General features: G+C 54.6%; 1 protein-coding gene across 7 annotated transcripts; it reads right to left on the bottom strand.

Annotated features, from left to right (window-relative positions):
* Positions 1-6,932: 6,932 nt before the first annotated feature.
* DUSP13B (dual specificity phosphatase 13B) lies at positions 6,933-19,672 on the bottom strand. Of its 7 annotated transcripts, XM_012760292.3 has the most exons (8): positions 19,116-19,338; positions 18,127-18,344; positions 16,667-16,779; positions 14,222-14,425; positions 13,145-13,239; positions 9,342-9,515; positions 8,058-8,278; positions 6,933-7,403 (listed from the first exon to the last, which is right to left on the bottom strand). In XM_012760292.3, exons 1-8 carry the CDS (start codon positions 19,322-19,324, stop codon positions 7,201-7,203), a joined length of 1,437 nt encoding a protein of 478 aa, XP_012615746.2. In that variant the 5' UTR covers positions 19,325-19,338; the 3' UTR covers positions 6,933-7,200. The 7 variants fall into 7 exon arrangements, with proteins under 7 accessions (XP_012615746.2, XP_012615747.2, XP_012615752.1 ...); XM_012760293.3 differs by lacking the exon at positions 18,127-18,344 and having other exon boundaries at positions 16,667-16,874; positions 19,116-19,333; XM_012760298.3 differs by lacking the exons at positions 13,145-13,239; positions 14,222-14,425; positions 16,667-16,779; positions 18,127-18,344; positions 19,116-19,338 and adding exons at positions 10,374-10,474; positions 10,776-10,888.
* Between the last annotated feature and the right edge of the window lie 698 nt (positions 19,673-20,370).

Below are 20,370 nucleotides of genomic sequence, written 5' to 3'. Positions count from 1 at the left end.
CTAAGTGGCATGTGGCATGGCTTCAAGGGAACCAGAAGAGCCCCTTCACTCCACCCCCATGTTTCCCCCTGAGCAGTCCTGCCTGTCGGCTTCCAGGCACTCCAGAAGTGGGGACCTGAGCCTGGGAAAGCTAACCTGTCCTCCCTCCTTTATACTTAAATGTTCTCATCTCTGCCTAGCCAGCAAGCCCCCCTCCCAACCCCCGTCACTACTGTCAGGGTGGTCCCGGCAATCAGTATCACTGAGCTGGAGCCCCGCAAGGCTGGTCTGCCTGGTCCGAGCTGTGGGTCCCAGGGGCCCTGTCACAGACTCAGAGGGTACAGGAGGCAAGGCCAGAGCACCTGTGCAGGCGTGAAAGGAGATGGGGTCTGAGGGAGGGAGGGCACAGGGGTGGGCCGACGGGATCCGAAGTAGCAGCTAGGGTGCAGGAACTCTAGAGGAGGGGCACACCTAGCAGCTCCCAGGGGAGAGAGACCGGCTGACCTCATATCCCCCAGCTTGGGAAGCGCAGCTGAGATGAGGGCACACACCCCGGGACACACTGAGACAAGCAAAGTGATCTGAGGCACAGGATTAGGGCAGCTGGCTCTCCTTGCTTGCTAGAGAGCAGCACCTGGGTGGGCAGAGGGTGTGCCGGGCTATGTCCCCTTGAGATTTCCCCAAGCCAAGTTTCCCGAGGCCCCGGTGCCTGTGGAGTCCACAGGGCAACAGAGGGGAGGAAGCAGAGAGGGCAGCTGTCCAGGCAGGACTCTGAGCTAGAGGCCATCGACCCCCCCCCCAGGGAGCCTCTTGGCAGGAGTCTGCTGGCCAGGGAGGAAGGTCGGGTGGCTGGAGCTCAGGACAGAGCTGGCGGTGTGGAGAAGAGTGGGTGGAGGTTCCCTTTCTGGAAGCCTCTCTACCCTGCCCACCTCAAGGTCTTTGCCACCAAGATTCTCCTTGGGCCCCTAAGCAACCCCCCATCTCCAGGGGGCGCTGTTGCCATCTGCATTCCTCTGTAGACGGGGCTTCATCTCCACGCATCTGCTGCTCTGTCTTTTCAGCATGCACGTGTTCCTCCAGAGGCTAATTCAGTGGCTAGAAGCCAGGCCTGCTGGTCAGAGCTGGTTCTGTCTCTGCTGACATGTAACAAACTACCCCAAAATGTAGTGGCTCAAAACAGGAGCATTTTTTTTAACAGCTAGAGTGCAGTGGTGCCATCATAACTCACAGCAACCTCAAACCCCTGGGCTCAAGTGATCCTCCTGCCTCAGCCTCTCAAGTAGCTGGGACTACAGGCATGTGCCATCATGCCCAGCTAATTTTTCTGTTTTTTGTGGAGACGAGGTCTCGCTCTTGCTCAGGCTGTTCTTGAATTCCTGACCTGAAGCAATCCTCATGCTTCTGCTTCTCAGAGTGCCAGAATTACAGGTGTGAGCCACTGCATCCAGCCGTGAGCATTTTCTTATAGCTCATTTGTGGGTCAGTAATTCAGGCAGATTCAAGTGAACAATTCTCTGTTCACGTGGCACTGACAGAGGTCACGCTGTGGTATTTAACTGGCAGATGTGCTGATCTGGAGGGTCCAAGAAGGACTCACTAAAATGTCTAGTGTCTGGGCTCAGCTGGGACTGTTGACCAGTTTACCCACACACACACCCACTCCAGTGTGGCAGTCCTGGGGTAGTCAGACTGCTCGCACAGTGGCTCAGAGTTCCCAGGGAGGGTATTCCAAGTGACCCAGCCAGAAGTTGAGAGGTGTCTTATGACCCAGCCTCAGAGGTCCCCAAATGCCACTTCTTTCTGCCACATACTCTTGACAAGCAAGTCACCCAGAATGAAGCTGAACCAGAATGTAAGGCTTAGGAAGTGCCTTTAAGAACACAAGTTCACTACCAAGTTGGTAATATGATTCTACCGCCGCCAGCTAAGTGACCTGAGGAAGCATACTTAAGCTCTTTGAGCCTCGGTGTTCTTATCTGTAAAATGGGAATAATAATACCTACTTCTTAGGGTTTATGAGAGTTAAGTCTTATATATATAATTTATAAGTAAATATTTATAAGTAAATATTATAAAATATATACATAAATACATATAAATTATATGTGTGTATATATATTTTCAGTGCCTGCTGTGGGAAGCCTGCTTATGACCACCAATATCTGCAGTTTCCTCTTCCTCTTGGCACTGACCCAGACCATCTCTCAGCCTCCCTTGCAATTAGGTGTGACCACTGACTGAGTTCTGGCCCATGGGACCTGAGGGGACGTCATATATCTGGCTTCGACATCCTCCCTGCTCACTCCCCTGACCCTGCATTAACCTTTGTTGCAAATGAAAAATAAAGCTTTGCTGACATTGTGCCACTGAGATTTTGGGATTTTTGTCAGAGCCATTAGCCAAGCCTGACTAATACACTGGTAGATACTGAGCTCTCAGTTAATGTCATCTGCTGTTCTGGCCCAACCTCTCTGCGCCTGTGTTCTTGTCTATAAAATGGTGATAAAAGGACCTAGCCCATAGGGCTGCAAGGAGCAAAAGAAGTGATGGGGAGTTTGTCTCACCAGCTTAGCTTCTCTTCAACCACAGTTATTTTATCTAAATACTACCAGCTGGGTCATCATTACCTTTTCTCATACGCACGATTATCCATAATAAAGCCTCTTGTAGGTTTTAAAAGGATAACAGGTGAATTTGCAGTGTTGTAGGCCTGAAGCCAGTAATGATGTATACTTTAATTCTGAATTCTTCCTAAAATCCATTTGACTTGATATTTTTAAAATCTAAATATAGAGTAGGATGTTTATAATTTAGAAGTTAGCTGATTTATTTATTTATTTTGAGACAGAGTCTCACTTTGTTGCTCAGGCTAGAGTGAGTGCCATGCCGTCAGCCTAGCTCACAGCAACCTCAAACTCCTGGGCTCAAGCAATCCTCCTGCCTCAGCCTCCCGAGTAGCTGGGACTACAGGCATGTATCACCATGCCCGGCTAATTTTTTCTATATATATTAGTTGGCCAATTAATTTCTTTCTATTTATAGTAGAGACGGGGTCTCGCTTTTGCTCAGGCTGGTTTCGAACTCCTGACCTCGAGCAATCCGCCCGCCTCAGCCTCCCAGAGAGCTAGGATTACAGGCGTGAGCCACCGCGCCCGGCCTTGATTTATTTATTTATTTTTATTTTTTAAAGTTATGTTATATTTTTAAAATGCAAAAAAAAGATCTCGCAAACATCTATAGTCCCACAACTCAATTATGGCCAACATATCTTAACATTTTGCTATATTTGATTTGTATTTTTTCCTAAAGAAATAAAACACTATGGATGAAACTGGAAAAAATTTAAAAAGAAGTGATGTATCTAAAGCACTTAGCACAGTGCCCAGCATATGCAAAGCGGTCAGTAATTGTCAGCTAATTTTTTTAAATTTTGAAATAATTTTAGGTTTACAGCAGACTTATAAAGATAACAGAGGCATTTCTTGTATATCACCCAGCTTTCGCTGGTTGTTATCTTCTTCCATAACCTTGCTACATTTATCAAAGAAATTAACATTGCTATAACTAAACCACAAACTTTATTTGGATTTCACCAGTTTTTCCACTTATGTCCTTTTTCTGTTCCAGGATCCAAGGGAGGATACCACGTTGCATTTAGGCCAGCTAATTTTTAATCATTTATCCATTCATTCAACGCACTGAGAATGCCACCCACTTTTGGTCCAAGACCGAGAATTCTGACTAGCGAATGATGCTGGGCCCTGTCCTTTGTGCTACAATGACAATTGATCATGGCTATCATTTTTGAGAACTTACCACATATTGTGCGAAGCACTTTCTGTGTGCCCACGCAATCCTTACCACAATCCCACGTAGTGGCTGTTATCAATCGCATGTTCTAGATGGGGAAGCTGAGGTGTAGAGAGATTAACTGAGACCACACACCTGATGAGGGGCAGAGGTAGGATGTGAACCCACTAACTCTGGCTCCAAAGTCATTAACAACACACCACTCCTTCTTTCACAAGGCTGCTCTAGAGAAGAGGGAGAGTAGACGCATTGTCACAGACTTCCCTGGGCGAGTGTGGCAGGCAGGCAGGCATGGGGGGGTGAGTGTGCCAGCCTGGAGCTCACTCAGCCTCTGTTTCCTCTAGTGCATGGGGAATATTTGGCTTTTCCTCTGCCTGCTGCCCTGTGGCTACCTCCCTTCTCCCCCTGCAGCCCCAGATTCTGCACCCAAGCCAGAGAGCCCCAAGAAGGTGACCTGCTGAAACCTAAACCCAGGCCCAAGATGTGGCTCTGCTGTAGTCTCAGGGCACCCACCCTGCCAGCAGGGGCAGGCTGCCCACACCCAGACTAGGATGATGATCTAGAGCCTGGCTTTTGGAGCTACTATCTTGGGTCCTGCTGATGCTACATGAGCAAGAAATAGCAACAAGGACTGAGTTGTCAGGCGGAGGAGGGATCCAAGGGAATCAGGAGTGGGCAGATTGGGCTACCAGGCTGGGACTGGCTTTATCTGCTCTAGAGAATAACAAGCCCCAGCAACCTGAGGATGAACTGAGAACAGCTTTCTATCCCTAGGGTGGACAGGAGCCCTGCTGGTTGTGGCTGGGCCCTGTGACTAAGCTGGGCACAGCAGCATCAGCCCTTCTACCATCCCCCAGCAGGGACATAGGTATACCCTCTGGGAAAGGTCCAGAGGGCACCTGAGGCAGCCAACAGCCAGCTGGGACTGGGACCAGGTGCTGCAGGGAGGTGATCAGAGGAGCCGACTGGGCACTACCTACCCTTGAGCCAGAGCCCAGAGATCCTGGATGCACGAGGTAGAATTCTAGCCCCGTCTCATCTTTTCTGAGCCTCAGTGTGTTCATCTGTAAAATGGGAATATTAACACCTACCAGGCAAGGTGGCATATGTCTGCACAGTTTATGAGTTGCAGAAGAGGTGAACAGGGACTACAACCCAGCCAGTGCTCGGCTCACCCAGCATGCAGGTGGGGCTGGAGGAGAGGAGGTGCCCTCTGGAGGCGAGACTCAGTCCCAGTCCCACGGCGATCCACCCCCTCTCATGGCTTCTGTAGAGAGGGCTAGTGGCCATGGTGCCAAGCTGTGGCTGCTGGTCCACAGACCCACAGGGCTGTACCTGAGGGCAGGGTCATAGCCAGAGCCATGGGGCCCTGGAGCCTGGGAAGGCAGGGTCTGAGACAGCCAGGTGGGAAAGAATGATGAGGCACCAGGCAAGTTGAGTCCCGAGTGGTGCTATCACAAGGGGTAGGATGGCATTTTGGGACACCAAGGAGGAGCACGTATCTCAGGCTTGCGGGGTCCAGGAGGGCTTCCCAGAAGTGACGTCTAAACTGAGACCTCGAGGAGAAGCTGGAGCTAACCCAGCGGAAAGAGGTGAAGGTGAAGCATTCAGGTGGTGCCACCCGGCGCATGTGCGGTACTAGAGGAAGACAGTGAAGCGTCCTGGGAATGACAAGTGGACTTTCTGTCCTTTGATTGCGCAGTCTGTTTGGGAACAGAATTCCAGTGTGGCTGGAGATATGAGAAGGCCTCAGGTAATGAGGCACCTATATACTTACTTTGTCAAGGTGTTTGTCCTTTGAGGGGTTTAAGCCAAAGGGTGACGAGATCAGATTTCATTTCAGTAAGAAGCCTGCCCTGGAGAAGGAACAAGGCTGGAGGCAGAAAGACACTAGCCTGGCTGTTGTGAGAATTCAGGTGAGATTGATGAAGCCAAGTGAGCAGATCTGGGCAGTATTTAGGAGGGGTCCAACATGACACGTGTCACTGACTTGGGAACCTGTCAATGGCTATCAGAACCTGTCATCGAAACAGGGAGCTAGGAAGAGGAGTGGGTCTAGCTGGGGGCTGGTGATGAAAATCTCAGCTGAGTTTGAAGTTTGGGTGCAATACTCAAATGGAGGTGGGCAGTGGGAGGCAGAGGTTTTGAGCTCAGGAAGAGAATTGGGCCAGCTGTGTCCATGGAGGGGGGGAGGGTCATCAACCTAGAGATGCTAACTGAGGCTGCAGGAGCAAGTGGGTCCCCCAGGGGAGACAGGACACTGAAGGGCAGGCGAGGCAGAAGAGAGAACCTCGAGAAATCTCGACATTCGAGGGTCAGCCTAAGGTGTCAAGGGCTAAATAGCAACGGCCAGCAAGGGAGCAGGAAAACAGCCACAGATACCTTGGGTACCATTTACAGGTGAGGAACCTGGCAGGGGGCTTTCTATAGTGTTTTATTTTATTAGAGCATAAGAACTAAGAAACTCAGAGCCAAATATTTTTTTCCATCCTATAACCATCTTTCACCTAGGATTTCCTAGGATTTCTGGAGCGTCTCCTCCCAAACCCATATCTTCCTCTTGTTTAATGTCTCTATTTTTCAGGTCTCTGTAATTTTTTTTTTTTTTTGAAACAGGCTCTCAATATATTGCCCAGGCTAGTCTCGAACTCCTGGGCTCAAGCAATCTTCCTATCTCAGCCTCTTCAGTAAGGAGATGGTAATTGTGAGTAGTCCCTTTGGAAGTAAAGTGTAAATGGAGAGATTGGCTGGTTCCAAGAGACGCTATCTGTGCACACAAGTTGGCTTTGCGTAGGATGGGCACGGAAAGGATGGTGACACATGGAGAGGACGGTGACACATGGAGAGGACGGTGATGCATTGAACTTGGGTCTTTATCAGACAACCTTACTCTTGGTAGAGGGTATGAGGAGGACAAGATGAGGAAGAGGTCATCTAATCCTCAGCACTTGTACCCCGGCTCCTCTATCTCACACATGCGACAGGTATTGCTAGCTGATCCCCACTCATCCTCCTTCCCCATTAAGCCCTGGCATGGATTCTGGCCCCTTCTCTAGGCTGCCAGCATGTCGAATCAGAGTTGGCAAGCCACCTAGAACCTTGTGGGCACCCTGAAAATAAATCATCACTTCACAAACCACCAGAAGATTGCCTGTCTTTATTATGATGAACCATTTATTATAGAGACAGACCGAACTTTCTTTTGCATAAAGAATCTTTGGATTGGGTTGGGGAAATCCACCTGCTAGAGGTCACTACCCAGCCATCCCTGCCGCTGCCTCAGCTAAGCCCCCTACTTGCTATTTACATCTCAGGGTCACTGGGAACAGCAGAGGCTGCCGTCCCCAGAGCCAGGCTGGTCAGGTTGGGCCATGCTGGATGGAGGGTCAGGGCTCCTGGCTGCCTGCCAGGTCAGAGCCGCCCCGTCTCCCGCCCCAGTCTGTTGTCCAGAACCTGGAGCTGTCGGAGGAAGCCCGTGTTGGGGCAGATATCTCGGTGGGCTTGCACCGTCTGGATGGCCTCTACCAGTGTCATGTTCTCGCAGATCATGAGGAAGGCCAGGACAATCGTGGCGGAGCGGCTTACCCCCATGGCGCAGTGTACCAGCACGCGGCCTGCAGGGAGACCCAACCTAGCGTCAGCTACTTGCCCTCGAACCGCCCACCCCTTTGGGAAGAAGAGACGCCCCTGGCCATTCTTCACAGCATGCTGGAATACTGACACCGTCTGCGCTGTCAAATGGGGCAACTGAGGCCCAGAGAGAGGAAGAGATTGGTTCAAAGTCTCACGGCAAGTCAGTGACAGGGCTTAGCTTAAGCTGGCATTCCCTTCTGCTCCAGGGTGCTTCCTCTGGCATCCTTTGCAACTCTGGGAAGGGGGTTTACTCCTGGAGTTTCCCCGATTTGCTTCAGATTACTAGGGGTGCCCACTTACCTCTCTTTTCCCCAGTTCTGCCTGCTCCCCTGCTCCTGAAGCCCTATGCAAGTCCTCATCCTGGAGGAGCCTGCTCAAGAGCCTCTGCTAGGCCCTGTACCCTCTGCCCAGCACCTGGCCTCTCACTGAGGGATGTGGTCATGCTGATGCCCACACTAGATCTTAGTTATGCCTGTGCTTGCCAGTTCCCAGGCTGTCCCCAAAGAGGACACTCACTAAATGGCAGTAGCTATTCGCCCCATGGGGTGGGAGGGTTGCTGAAAGGGTTGTGGCTCTGGACTCCCACCAGTGCTACTGGAAACATGCACAGCTCCAGAGCTTCCCCAGAAGCTCACCTTGGGGAATACTGAGAGCAGTTCGGATGTATCGAGCAATAGGCAGAAAGTAGATGCTGAGGTCGAAGAAGGGGTTGTCATCGGCCTCGATGCCGTAGTACTCCAAGGGCATTCCTCGGTAAAACTTGGCACCTGTGTCCACCTGAAACTTGCCTGCAGCGACATTCACGATGTGGGTGATGCCCAGCTGGGTCAGCTTGCTCTTGTCCCGGGCTGCATACCTGGGGAGCGGGCACAGGGCAGTTAGGAGGGTGGGGTAGATCTCCTGGAGTTAGCCCTGGCTGGGTTGGAACTTGTCACCCCAACCTACAACCTGCCAAGGGTGGCGACTGGAACCAGTGAACAGGCCTTGGGTGAAGGGCTCCTTCAGTTGAAGTTTAAGACCCCTTTTCACTCAGGAAACTTTTCTGGAAGGCAATCTGGCCATGTGCATCGAAAGTCTTAACTATGTACATATACTTTGTCCTAGCAATTCTCCTTCTAGGAATTTAATTAAAGGAAGACTCTAAAGTGTGCCCAGAGATATATGTAAACTGAATTTAGTGATATTTATTTATTTAGAAACAGAGTCTCACTTTGTTGCCCAGGATAGAGTGAGTGCTGTGGCGTCAGCCTAGCTCACAGCAACCTCAAACTCCTGGGCTCAAGCGATCCTCCTGCCTCAGCCTCCCGAGTAGCTGGGACTACAGGCATGTACCACCATGGTCAGCTAATTTTTTATATATATATATTAGTTGGCCAATTAATTTCTTTCTATTTATAGTAGAGACAGGGTCTCGCTCTTGCTCAGGCTGGTTTTGAACTCCTGACCTTGAGCAATCTGCCTGCCTCGGCCTCCCAGAGTGCTAGGGTTACAGGCGTGAGCCACTGTGCCCGGCCTATTCATGTACTTTTAAACAGGTGAAGCTAATTATACTGTACAGGTATAGGTGGTAAAACTTTTGAGAAAAACAAGAAAATAATTGAACACTTAGCAGTAAACCACAGAGAGAAGGGAAAAGTTATAATGAGAAGGATTCAGTAGGGGCTTCTGGGGCAAAAGTAATGTCTTGTTTCTTCACCTGGGTAATATATGTTCTGTGCACATTTCTTATGTGTGTTCTATTTCCACAGTTAGAAGTAATAATAATATAAAAGGAAAGAAAAACAGGGAAAGAGACAGTGGGATGAGGAGGGTGGGTCCCACCTCTGCCCTTGCGGGGCTCTGGGAGAGGCGCCTGCCCCCACTCCCCTGTGGACCTCACACCCTCCTGCCGCCCCACCCCCAAAGTGGGTCCTACTCACGCATCTCCCAGGAAGAGGTTGGGCCAGACCTCATTGATGTGGTTCAGTAGGGGGGCCCGACGGACCCACAGCAAGCGCTGCAGCGAAGCCAGCGTGGGGGGCTGATAGGGGGTTAGCCGGACTGCGCCATGGATCTTGGGCCTCCGGAGGTCCTGCTTCTGCAGCGAATCCATCCTGGAACACAGTGGACATGGCAGTCACTGGAGGCAGGCTCCCCGAGGGTGGATCTAGCCGATGGGGAGGCCCATGGTGCAGTGCCCAGGTGCCACTGGGCTGCTGCAGGAGGGGCCTCAGCCGTTTCAGATGAGGTTATTAACCAGCTCAGCTGCGGCTGAGGCCTAGCACCCTTCCCCAGGGCACAAGGAAATCAATCCCTTGTCACCACTGCGGAGCTGGGTGACCTCTCTCCTGGCCTCTCCTGAGGTTGCAGGTGTAGGAAGCTTTGGCCAAGGGGCGCTTGGAGTCCCCTGTTTGTGGCACCTAGTCAGTGCAGATCTCATCCAGTAAGTCACTGGTCAGTTGGAACTTTGTAGGGATGGAAACCCCAGATGGCTGTGGTTCTCGGAGGACACCCAGGAAAGTCCCCCCAACCTCGGCATTTCCTCTGAAGCCCCTCCCCTGCTACTTCCAGGCTGGCCCTCAGCCCCGCCCCCTACACACACTTTCATGAGCTTGGAGATCGGCATCATCTCCAAGGTGAGAGGCAGAGGCTGTGACCTGATGCTTGTCAGCACTGCCACACTGAATGCGCCAATGGCTCTCACACGCCTTGCTTGTGGCATGTCCCTATGTCACACAAGAGGAAGCTGAAGCTCAGAAATTTTTTAAGTGATGGATGCCAAAGCCATATGGCTGATGAGTAGCCAGGCTGGGGTTTCAGTCTACTTCTGAGCTGCTTCAGCTCCATCCCCAAGCCTTTCAGTTACCATTTTGGGGGACTCCAGAGCGCAGTCACTAACCCATCTGTTTCCTCAGGGGCGCCTGGCGCTGCTGAGCTACGCCTCTGCCTACAGGCCCAAGTGTTCCTCTTACCCCCATGACTCAGGCCAGCAGTGCTGTACGTCAGTCCTCCCCTGGGCGGGGTGGGTTGTACCAGGTGTCAGCTGGCTGAGGGAGTTCGAGACCCTGCAGAGCTGGGGTGTCAGCGGCACCAGAACATGGGCTGGGTGCCGTGTTGGGATGGAGGGCCTATCTTGGCTAACTGTCCCCGATCCCTTCAACCAGTAACTAGGGAAGGTGCATACTGGGAAGAACATCTTTTCCCGTTGGTGGGTGGTGCCAGGACCGGAAAGGGAAATCGGTACCCAGGAGGCCTCCGGCTTGGCCAAGCTCACCCAGCGGGTGGCTGGTGGGCAGGGTGGAAATGAAGGCACAGATCTCCCCTTCATCCCCCACTGTGACCTCTCAGGGCAGGCAGAGTGGCCTGCCACCTACCTAGGGCATGGTCTGGGGCCGGGAATGGGGGAGTGGGTGCAGGGGCAGGACTCAGCTCAGTGGGCAGAACCAAGCTTGGGGCAAGTTCCGCTCAGAACACAAATGCTGTGAAGCGGCTAGAATTCCAGGTCCTCTTGGAGCCTGTGGGGGTGGGGCCTGTGGACTGAAGTGGGGGTCCTGCCAACCTCCCCGGCCTCTGCTCTGCCTGGCATCTCTTTGAGATTGAAGGCTCTTGACCATAACTGTCCCCCTCAACCCAAAGAAGGGAGGCTACCTTAAGTGGTGGGAAGACAGAAGGGGAGAGCCGGGCTCCCTTGGGACTCTGCCATGACTCATCCATGCCCTCGAGCACGTCTCCGCTCCTGTCTGGACCATAGTGTCTCTTCCCCATGCTAAAGATCCTGGCGTTGCCTGACTTTCAGGCTTCTCTCAGTGGGGGTGACCAGAGGGGGACAGAGGAGTGTCTGGGTGTGCAGTGACTACAGAGCAGAGGGTGCAGTGTGGTAGGGAGGGAGATGTCCCCAGGCCCCAGGGGAGTCCAACAGCCGCACTGGTCTGGAGCCACCAAGTGGGGCTGCAGCAGCCCCAGGCAGGACCACACAGGCTCTGAGAAGGCTGCTGGCACCGGGCTCAGACCTGTCGTGCTTGGCGTGGGGTAAGGCCGCCCTCTGGTGGCCAGTAGGTGCCTCGCAGCCCAGCGGTGCCTGGGAACCGGCGGGCTGGCTGCCCCTGTAGGTTCCAGAGGGGCCAGGGATTGGGGCCTGGTAGGCCACAGCTCCTGCCTCAGCCTCCGACGGGACCCCGGGCCCAAGACTGGAGAAAGGGGCTTTTCCCTGCCTTAAGGATACTCCTGGTCAGGTCCCACCTAAGGCTCACTGCTGATGGTCACTGTATACCTGCCACCTGTCTGCCCTTTCCCACTGGGGCCCAGCCCAGCTTGTCAGCCAGTCAGGCCCAGCTGCCCACCCAGGGACTCGTCCTTCAAGCCCCAGGTACACTTAAGGGAGGAGAGTCAGGGGCTATAGCAGTTCCCCTGCTTTGTGCTGCCCCCGGACCTGGGCTGTGAGCGGCCTGCACTTCCTTCCGCATCTCTTCAGCCACAGCCTGAAGCATGGGCCCAGCGTCCAGCAGACACAGGCCGTGCCCAGCCCCTCTGTCACTCACTCTAGTCCTCGTTCTGCTCCTTGGGCAGAAGGCTGCCTCCTCCCTGCTTCTCCCACTCAGCCGAGCAGCTGCCTCTGTGGGCAGCGGGTTTTCCTGCTCCTGAGCTGCTACACGGCCACGTGCTTGTTTTCTGTCTCCGTCTGCATCTCTGCTCTCCGCGTTGCTCTCCCTGTTTGCCGCCATCTCCCACCCACCCCAGGAAGCTCATGCTCCTTCCAGAACTCCGCCCTGCATGCCCACAGCCTCACGCCAAAGCACACGCTTCCTTGGGGTAGGGACAGCTGTTTGCCACCCACCTCCTCAGCGGCAGCTCCAGGAGATGTTCCCCTGGTCTCCCCTCCTGCCCACCCTCTCTGCCTCCTCCTCCTCCTCCTCCTCAGGGGGGTCAGGCAGGAGTGTGGCCACAGGCCAGGTGGGGCTGGAGCTCCCAGGGCAGGACACATGAGGAGTTGGGGAACCTCCAACAGGGTGGCAGGCGGCTGCCGCTGGGGAGCTGCTGAGGGCCCCCCCAGCATGCAGGCCTGGGAGTGGGGGGCAGGCCTGGGCAGAATTCTCAGATCTGCAACGTGCATCTATGTGGTCGTCTCTGAGCCAATTTCCTCGGTGGGGCTGCTGTGAGAATTCCATGAAATAATAAGTGTAAAGTGGCTCCCCAGGGTCTGCCTCACGGTAGATGTGCAATAAATGGTGCGTCTTACTATTATTATCTTTGCTATAATTACTCTTACCCTCTCAGGCCTCAGCCACATCCTCAGTAGAAGGCAATCTTCCCTATGGGGTGGTGAGGTTTGGTCTCTATTTCTGTGTTTCCTGATGCTTCTTTTTCTGTCTAGCAATAATTATTATATTCACCACTTATTAAGGATGTACTATGTACCAGATAGAGCTAGGTGCTTACATTTTCTTACTGAATCCTCACAGTGCCCTTATAAAACAGGTAATATTATCATTCTCATTTTACAGGTGAGGAAACAGGCTCAGAAAGGTTAAGCAATATGCTCCAAGTCACACAGCCAATGGGTATGGGAGCCAGGATTCAAGCCCAGGTCTTTCTGACTAGACTATGCTTTGTCTATGTCTCTATCTCTGACTCAGTTGGTCCCCCACCCAAACTAATACCTACCCAACACTCACAGGCACAGGTGCCCTGACCCTCATTACCCAGCATGCTCGGGGACCCCCCAGAATTAGCAGCATTCACCCACCTGTGGAGGTGTCCGGCCCAGGCTGTGATCTTCCCTGATGGGCAGTTTGTGCTGCCGGCTTCCAGCTGCCTGTCTCCGTACACTTGATGCTGTTTCTATTTTTGATTTGAGTTTAATTATAAAGCATGCTGTCTGCTCCCCGATTCCGGCCTCCCCCTGCCACTCCCAACTTGTCCTCTGGTAGCATGGCATGGTCAGTTCCTGCCCCTCCAGGCCCAGGCCCCGGGCCCGGCCCTGCTGGGAGCAAAGGCAGCCTGGCCCGGGCGTGCCTGTGGTATGTGTGTACGTGTCTGTCAATAGTGGGGCAGGGAGAGGGGAAATCAAATAAACCATTTTAAAAGGCCCCTTGGCCCTCAAGGGTAATGTGAACAAGGGCAGAAAGTTCAGGCAGCAGGATCTTCTGCGGAGGAAGAGACTAGCACAAATCACACACAAACTGGCGGCGTTGACAACATCTGAACCGATGTCTGGGCCCTTAGTTGGGGACTGAGGATGACAGAACTGGCCTACGATTAAGATCTGGGAGACTCAGGCTGAGGGGCACAGTCCAGGCCGCATACAGAGGAAGGGGTGAGTGGTCTGCAGTCAGGAGCCGCGTGCCCAGGAGTCACTCCCGCCCTCTGCCAGGCTCCTCCCTCCCCCACAGACAGGGATGTCCAGGGGGTATCTCTGGTCCCACTGTCCCATGAGGCCAGTGAGATGGTCTTTAATGTCCCTGCCAAGGCTGTGCTCAGTTAGGGACCTTGGAATTGGGCTATTAAGAACCTTCCCTGTCATCCAGAGACCCTCCTCATACACCCCTACTTGATACTACTCCCCACTTGCTCTCCCAGATGATGATGAACACACACACACACACAGCCACACCCACGCCGGGCTCTGAAGTTTGCGCTCCAGAGAGCTAAGGCTCAGCCCCCACTGCTGCTCCCCGAGCCCTGGGGAGACTCAGGGGAGGCAGCTGTGGCCAGGGGCTGTCATGAACACTTACAGTCCCCTTCCTCTCCTCCCCCAACCCCCAGAATTGGGGTCCCTCGTCAAGGAGCCTCAGGGCTTGGCTGAGAGGCAGCCTACTCCCACCTGTGGGGACTGAAGACAGTGGCTGACGGGGGGTGCAGACAACAGAATGAAGCAGACGGAGTAGCGGGCTCTTGGGTGGACCCCACGCTGGGCTCTTGTCATCTTCTGGGCATCCGCCTGGGCCAGAGCCTCCAGCAGCACCAGCAGGGCCAGTACCAGGGTGGCAGAGTGGCAGAGCCCCATGGCAGGAGGTAAAGACGGGCTCTGGGAGACAGATGGGCTCTATGTTACAAGCAGGTAAACTAAAGCCCACAGTGGGACTGGCTGGTCCTTATTGGGGCAGGGACAAAAGCTGTCACCTAAACCTGCTTCTGCCTTGAGCCCTGTGTGTAAGGTCAAGTGGGTACAGGTGCTGAAAGAGATGAGGAGGTAGGTTTGGCATCCACAGCTTCTGGACAGACGTGACCTTTCCCCACAGTGCCCTCATCCTTCAGAGTCTGCAGCCCCAGAGCTGCCGTGTATGGCCTCCCAGGTTGCACACTGCACAACTCCTGGAGGCTCCAGTTGCATAGACAATCTGTTAGACGACACCCCCATGAATTGTGCAATGCTGCAGCCCGGCCCAACCAAATCCCCCAAAGTCAGCTGCCTGGTGAGAAAGATGATGAGGTCAGAGGTCAGGGTGTCTAAGGCCCCAGGCTGAGGAAGTGGGGTGGTTGAGCATGGTCAGAGATCTGCTGCTCTGCCAAGTTCCTGGATCCTGTCTGGAGGAGAGAGCGCAGACAGGGAACATGCCATTCCATGGGAAACACGTCCCCCTCCCAGACCCCACACCCACAGAGCTCTGTGCAACAGTTTCCCACCCAGCTTGGCCCCGGGCCTAATCCCAACCCCAGCTATAACCCTAAATTCCTCCTATCACACCCCCAAACTCTAAGCCTAGGCTCCGATCCTTCCCTAATCCTCCTCCCAAAATGCTCGTCCTCCAGCCAGCATGTGGGAAGGGGTTGATGTTGCCAAAGTGCCTCCCTTCTGGTTGGGCTGGCTGTGCCCCAGGAGACAGAAACAGCTCTCTGAGTGGGAGGTGGGGAGACAGGCCCTGCCCTGGGGCTCGTGGGGCAGGAGGAGAAAGCTGCCACTCTTGTAGCTCCAGGGGAGCCTTGGCTGGTCGCTTACCCCCAGCGGGCAGCCCCTCTGGGCCAGTGGGTGGCGGGGCACAGCCAAAGACAGGGCTGAAGAGAGAGTGAGGGAAGGAGCGGCTGGGAAGCAGGAGCTGGAGGCAGGCACTGGGAGTGGGGAGCAGCCCTGGAGGCCCGGCTGATGGCCCCCAGGAGCACAGGAATGTGGGGGAGGCAGGCTTCGGGGCCCAGACAGAGACAGACCCAGCCTGGGCACGGGGGAGAAGGGAGGTGGGCACTCTGCAGCTCCCTCACAGTCGCTGGCGGGAATTTCACAGAGGGCTGATGCGGAAGATTCGGAGCAGTATCTTGGTGACCATCTGTGGGCTGGGAGCCGAGAGCAGTGTTGCTGCTGGGGGGTGGGGGCAGCTCCTTCCACTGGGCAGTCGGGGACCCTGGGGCGCCCAGGAGGAGGAAGTCGGCGTTGGGGATCCATTCCCCTTGTGCAAGGTGAGGACTGCCTGCTGGTGCTCCAGCTGCCCGAGCACAGAACAAGCGGGCAGGGCCCATGGCAGCAGGAAGGAGTCTAGATGGACTTCAGGAAACGCTTCATGTCCTAAAGGAGTCCCCAGAAGCAGGCAGGGAGGGAGGGTCCTTCTGTAGATCTCTGAGGTCAGAGGGGTGATGGGGCGGGAGTGGAGTGCTGGCCCCGGGGCAGGAACTGAACGGCACCACCCAGGGGCTCCCTGGCATCTGGGGTGAGGCAGGCACGGCTGGGGGTGGGCACACAGGAACCTGTTTTCCTTCCTGTGGTGGGGATGGTGAGGTGGGGCGAGGGTAAGAATTAGCTAAGCCTGGAACGTTTTCTCTGTGGAGCTGTAGCTGGGGTCCAGACTGTGGGGAAGGTGACGTGGCTGTGTGGATGGCCCAGGCTGGCTGCATGGGTGCCTCGGTGGGACTCAGGAGGCCCCCACAGGCTTTCGGCCGAGGCAGGGCGGGTGGGCCCTGGGACCAGGAAGGCAGGCCTCACCTCTCACGTATTATGCCTCCCACGCCCTCCCTTCCTCGGGCCTCTGAAGAATTGGGGTAGGCTGGGGAGATGGGGTGGCGGTCCTACAGGAGGATTGCCTACGCCACACCCTGATGACACCCTGGGCAGGTGAGGGGAGCCCAGCAGCTTGGGGAGCGGGCCAGGCCCCCTTCCACCCTCACTTCCAGCCACACACAGCCCTGCCAACCAAGCCCTGAACAGCCCTATCCCATGTCCCTGGCCCAGCCCCCACTGGCCTCCCCCTCTATGCTCCCTGCCCAGCCCTCACCTGACGTCTCACTGCCAATCACCCCCAGCTTCACCGCCTTGTGCCCTCGTGTCCTGCCCAGCCCTCACCTGGCCCCTCAGCTCCGGCCTGTGCCCCGCAGTTGCTGGTCCAGCTGGCAGAGCTGGCGGAGGAAGCCTCGGTTGGGGAAGACCCATCGGCGCTGCCTCACGGTGATCACCGCCTGCCGCAGGGACAGCTGATGGCGCAGCATGAGGTAGGCCAGCACCAGCGTGGCGGAGCGGCTCACGCCCACCACACAGTGCACCAGGACCTTGGCTGAGGAAGACATCCTTGTGAAGAACCCTTTCCCACCCGCCAGCCCACCCAAGGGCTGTGGTGGGGACCTAAGTTCCTGGCCCTGCCTTGGTCTCACTCTGTGACCCTGAGCAAGTCATTCAGCCTTTATGGGCCTCAGTTTCCTGATCTGTGAAAATGGGTAGACCAACAGCTGTTCTGCCTACCCCCAGGATGGAATTCACATTCCTTAACATGGCTTACAAGACCCTTCAAGATCTGGCCCTTGATGACCCTTGTGGCCTCATCTCAGACCATCCCTCCCCGACCCTCAGCTCTCGGAACACGGGGTAACTTGCAGTTCCTTGAAGCCGTCATGGTCTCCGACCTCCAGCCTTACCACATGCTAGTCCAACTACCTGCAACACATTTCCCCCGGGCTCAGGCTGACTAACTCCTGCTACTCATCGGGCTTCGGCTGAGACACAGCTTCTTGCATGGGCTTTCCTGACCACTAAGGTATTGCTTGAATCACAGAGTGGCTCATCATTTTGCATATGACCCAGTGAACACTGTTGCAGAGGGAAGTCCTCCTCCACCCCAATCCTCTGGCTTGAGCACCCCTGCCTTGTGCTACCACAGCTCTTCACGCCCACCCACTCCTATGGGGAACCCTCGTGATACTTCACAATGCAACTGTCTTTCCACCACTTATAAGAGAGCAGGGGTCCTGCCTTCTTTAAGTCAGTGCTTGGCACATAGCAGATGTTCAGTAAATAGCTGGTGAATGAATAGATGAAGAACAAAAGAACATCAAAGTGCTTTGGATGTTAAAAAGTCATGTGAGCTGTAGTCCTGTCATTCCCATTGCACAGATGAGGAAACTGAAGTCTAGAGAGGGACACTGGCTTGCCCAGGGTCACACAGCAAGGGGCACAGCTTTCTCCCAGGATGAACACAAAGCAGGGGCTCCTTTGCTGTACCCTGAGTATCTGAAGATTTTTTGTTTTCCAGTTGAAAGTACTTTGGGCCAGACATCTAGGTACCAAATGGTGGTTTCCCAAGGCTGAGTGTTGCAGATAAAGAACTGTTTTGCTGTTTGGGAGACATGGCTTCTAGTGCCAGGGTTGCCCCAACCTCCTGGCATGACCTTGCATTCCAGGCCTCAGTTTGGGGTTAGATAAAATGCTGGAGCATTGAGCAGAGGATTTTAAAAACCAGGGACGGGAGGGGAAATGGGGCATCCTCCCATGAATGAGCAGCGTGGGATACAAGATCAGACCCCAAGTCCTACCCCCAGGTGTGCTGAGGGCACAGTGGATGAAGTCGGCTGCGGAGGAGAAGTAGGCACTGATGTCGAAATCAGGGAGGTCGTGGGCTGGCACTCCCAGGTAGCTCACACTGCTGCCATAGAAGTCAGGGCCGCCCTGACAGTAGAGGCCCCCATGGGCAGCGTTCAGCACGTGGGTGATGCCCAGCTTCCAAAGCTCAAAGCGGTTGTTTGCCGTGGCCCTGGGGAGAGCAGGAATTGGGCTAGATGCTGCTTGAGGCACGAGGTCCAGGAAGGAGGCTTTGCCTGCTTCAGAGGCACTGAGCCATTGGGGTCCAAAGGGAGCCAGAACCCAGCAAGTTCCAACTGGGGTCTGCAGCCGCCAGCCCCGCCGCCAGAGCTTTCTGGTGGGGGAGTTGGTGTTGCAGGGGTTACCTTTGCTTCCTCAGGCTCTCTGCCCCTGCCTTGGCCAGGAAGGAAGGGATTGCTTCAATCCTGGGAAGCAATCCTTTCAGGCTGCCCCTCCCTTCTCGCCCTATGTCCTCCCACGCACATCCGGACTGTCCTGGCCACCACCACATACCTGCTTCTAATCTGCAAATGCTTAAAGGTGACGCCTTCCCTGATTCACCTTCAGTCAGGCTTCTCCACCCACTTTGTGTCCAGAGGAGGGAGACTGGGACCAGAAAGGGGCTTTCTGTCTACCCTACGTCATCCTGCAAATACCATTCCCCAGGCCCGTGTCCCCTACACCCGCCAGAAGTCCTGGATGTGCCACAAGACTCCAGGAACCTCTGGGAAGCTCCCGTCTTTCAGGCAGGCAAAAATCGCTGCTCCCCCTGGTGGCCACGGCTGGTCACTGCACGGACCGGCGCCCAGGGCTCCGGGACAAAGTCCATGGCCTGGGGTGCTCAGAGCAGGACTATGTCTCCTTGTTCCCACCCACTCCCGTGTCCGGTAAAGAGCTCAAGAACTCCTTGTGCCCCCCCCCACAACCCTCTGCCCCCACTCACGCATCTCCTATGAAGAGGTTGGGCCAGACTTCATCCACGCGGCTGGAGGAGGCCTTCCCCTCCCTCAGGAGCTCCTCCAGCTCGGGGATGCTGGGGCAGGGCGTGGCCTCCGCATCTCCCCCAGGCTCTGGGAGCGAGGTCTCAGCCATGGGCCAGCCCGCCCACCCCTCTGCCCCTGCGGTGGCTCCTCTCTGTTTCTCCAGGGTCATTTCTTCTTCCCAGAGATTGACAGGAACAGGTGGGACAGGTGCAAGTGACTCAGCAAGTCACATGGGCCTCCAGAAAGGATAGGATGTTTTCCTCCCCAAGCCACCCCCACCCCCAAACTCCCTGAGAACTTGGAATCAGTCACTCCACCTCTCTCAACCTCAGGTTCTTCATTGGTAAAGTAAGGACAATCACACCTATCTCAGAGAATTGCTGTGAGAATTAAATGGAACAAAGATGTGCTGTGTCTAGCACATAGTAGGTGCTTAGAAACATTTACTGAAAATTTTTTTTGAGACTGGGTGTCGCTCTGCTGCCTAGGCTGGAGTGGAGGGGTGAAATCATAGCTCACTGCAACCTCAAACTCCTGGCCTCAAGCAATCCTGCCTTGGCCTTCCCAAGGGCTAGGATTACAGGTGTGAGCCATAGTGCCTGGCCAATTTGTTGAATTAATAGGTTTAGAGCCCTACATAAGGCTATTTGGTTCTGAGGACTGAGTTAAAGTAGAGATTCAGGGTGGAGAAGAGGTAGCTGGCTCCAAGGATGGATTATAGAAAAAAATTTTATAGGTCTCGGTGGGCCACAAACTGAGTAGGAGCCAGGTGTCTCTGGATGAGTCTCTGGATCATGGAGGTGAGGGGCAGTTTTCTGAGTTGTAGAGTCAGAGAAATGTGGAGAGGAGACACGAAGGACCTCACTTAAAGGGTGGGACAAGGTTCATGGGGGAAGCTTTGAACAATGGTCCTGAAATGAAGATGATTGACTTCTCAAGAGAAGACTGAAGGAGGCCTTGTATGTCAAAGAGGGAGAAGGGAGGTGAGCGTTGCCCTAGACTTTGAGAGCCAAAGGGCCTAAGTGTCATCCAAAACGTTTTGAGACGGGAGGGAGATTTCTCTGCTACAAAGGTTTTTGGCCCCAGAATAGAGACTGAGAAAGGTCACCCTGTCCTTCTGCCAGAGCTGGTTATCGGTGAAAGAGATGAAATGTCTTGCCTTCCCTCAAGTGACTTCGCAGAGGTCCTGGTGGGGCTGGGAAGGGTATGAACTAC

This window comes from Microcebus murinus, chromosome 14, assembly GCF_040939455.1.
Source record: "Microcebus murinus isolate Inina chromosome 14, M.murinus_Inina_mat1.0, whole genome shotgun sequence".
Classification (NCBI taxonomy): Eukaryota; Metazoa; Chordata; class Mammalia; order Primates; family Cheirogaleidae; genus Microcebus; species Microcebus murinus.
The sequence above is the reverse complement of the archived record's forward strand: the minus strand, read 5'-3'. Positions and strand labels throughout refer to the sequence as shown.

What these genes read in the sequence shown, in the direction of transcription:
- DUSP13B (XM_012760292.3), bottom strand. Translation starts at nt 19,324, where the DNA reads ATGACCCTGGAGAAACAGAGAGGAGCCACCGCAGGGGCAGAGGGGTGG. An exon ending in ACTGTCTTCAGTCCCCACAG is followed by an intron (nt 13,240 to 14,221) that starts GTGGGAGTAGGC and finishes AATCAAAAATAG; the next exon opens with AAACAGCATCAAGTGTACGG. An exon ending in TGGGCCGGACACCTCCACAG is followed by an intron (nt 9,516 to 13,144) that starts GTGGGTGAATGC and finishes ACTGTGTTCCAG; the next exon opens with GATGGATTCGCTGCAGAAGC.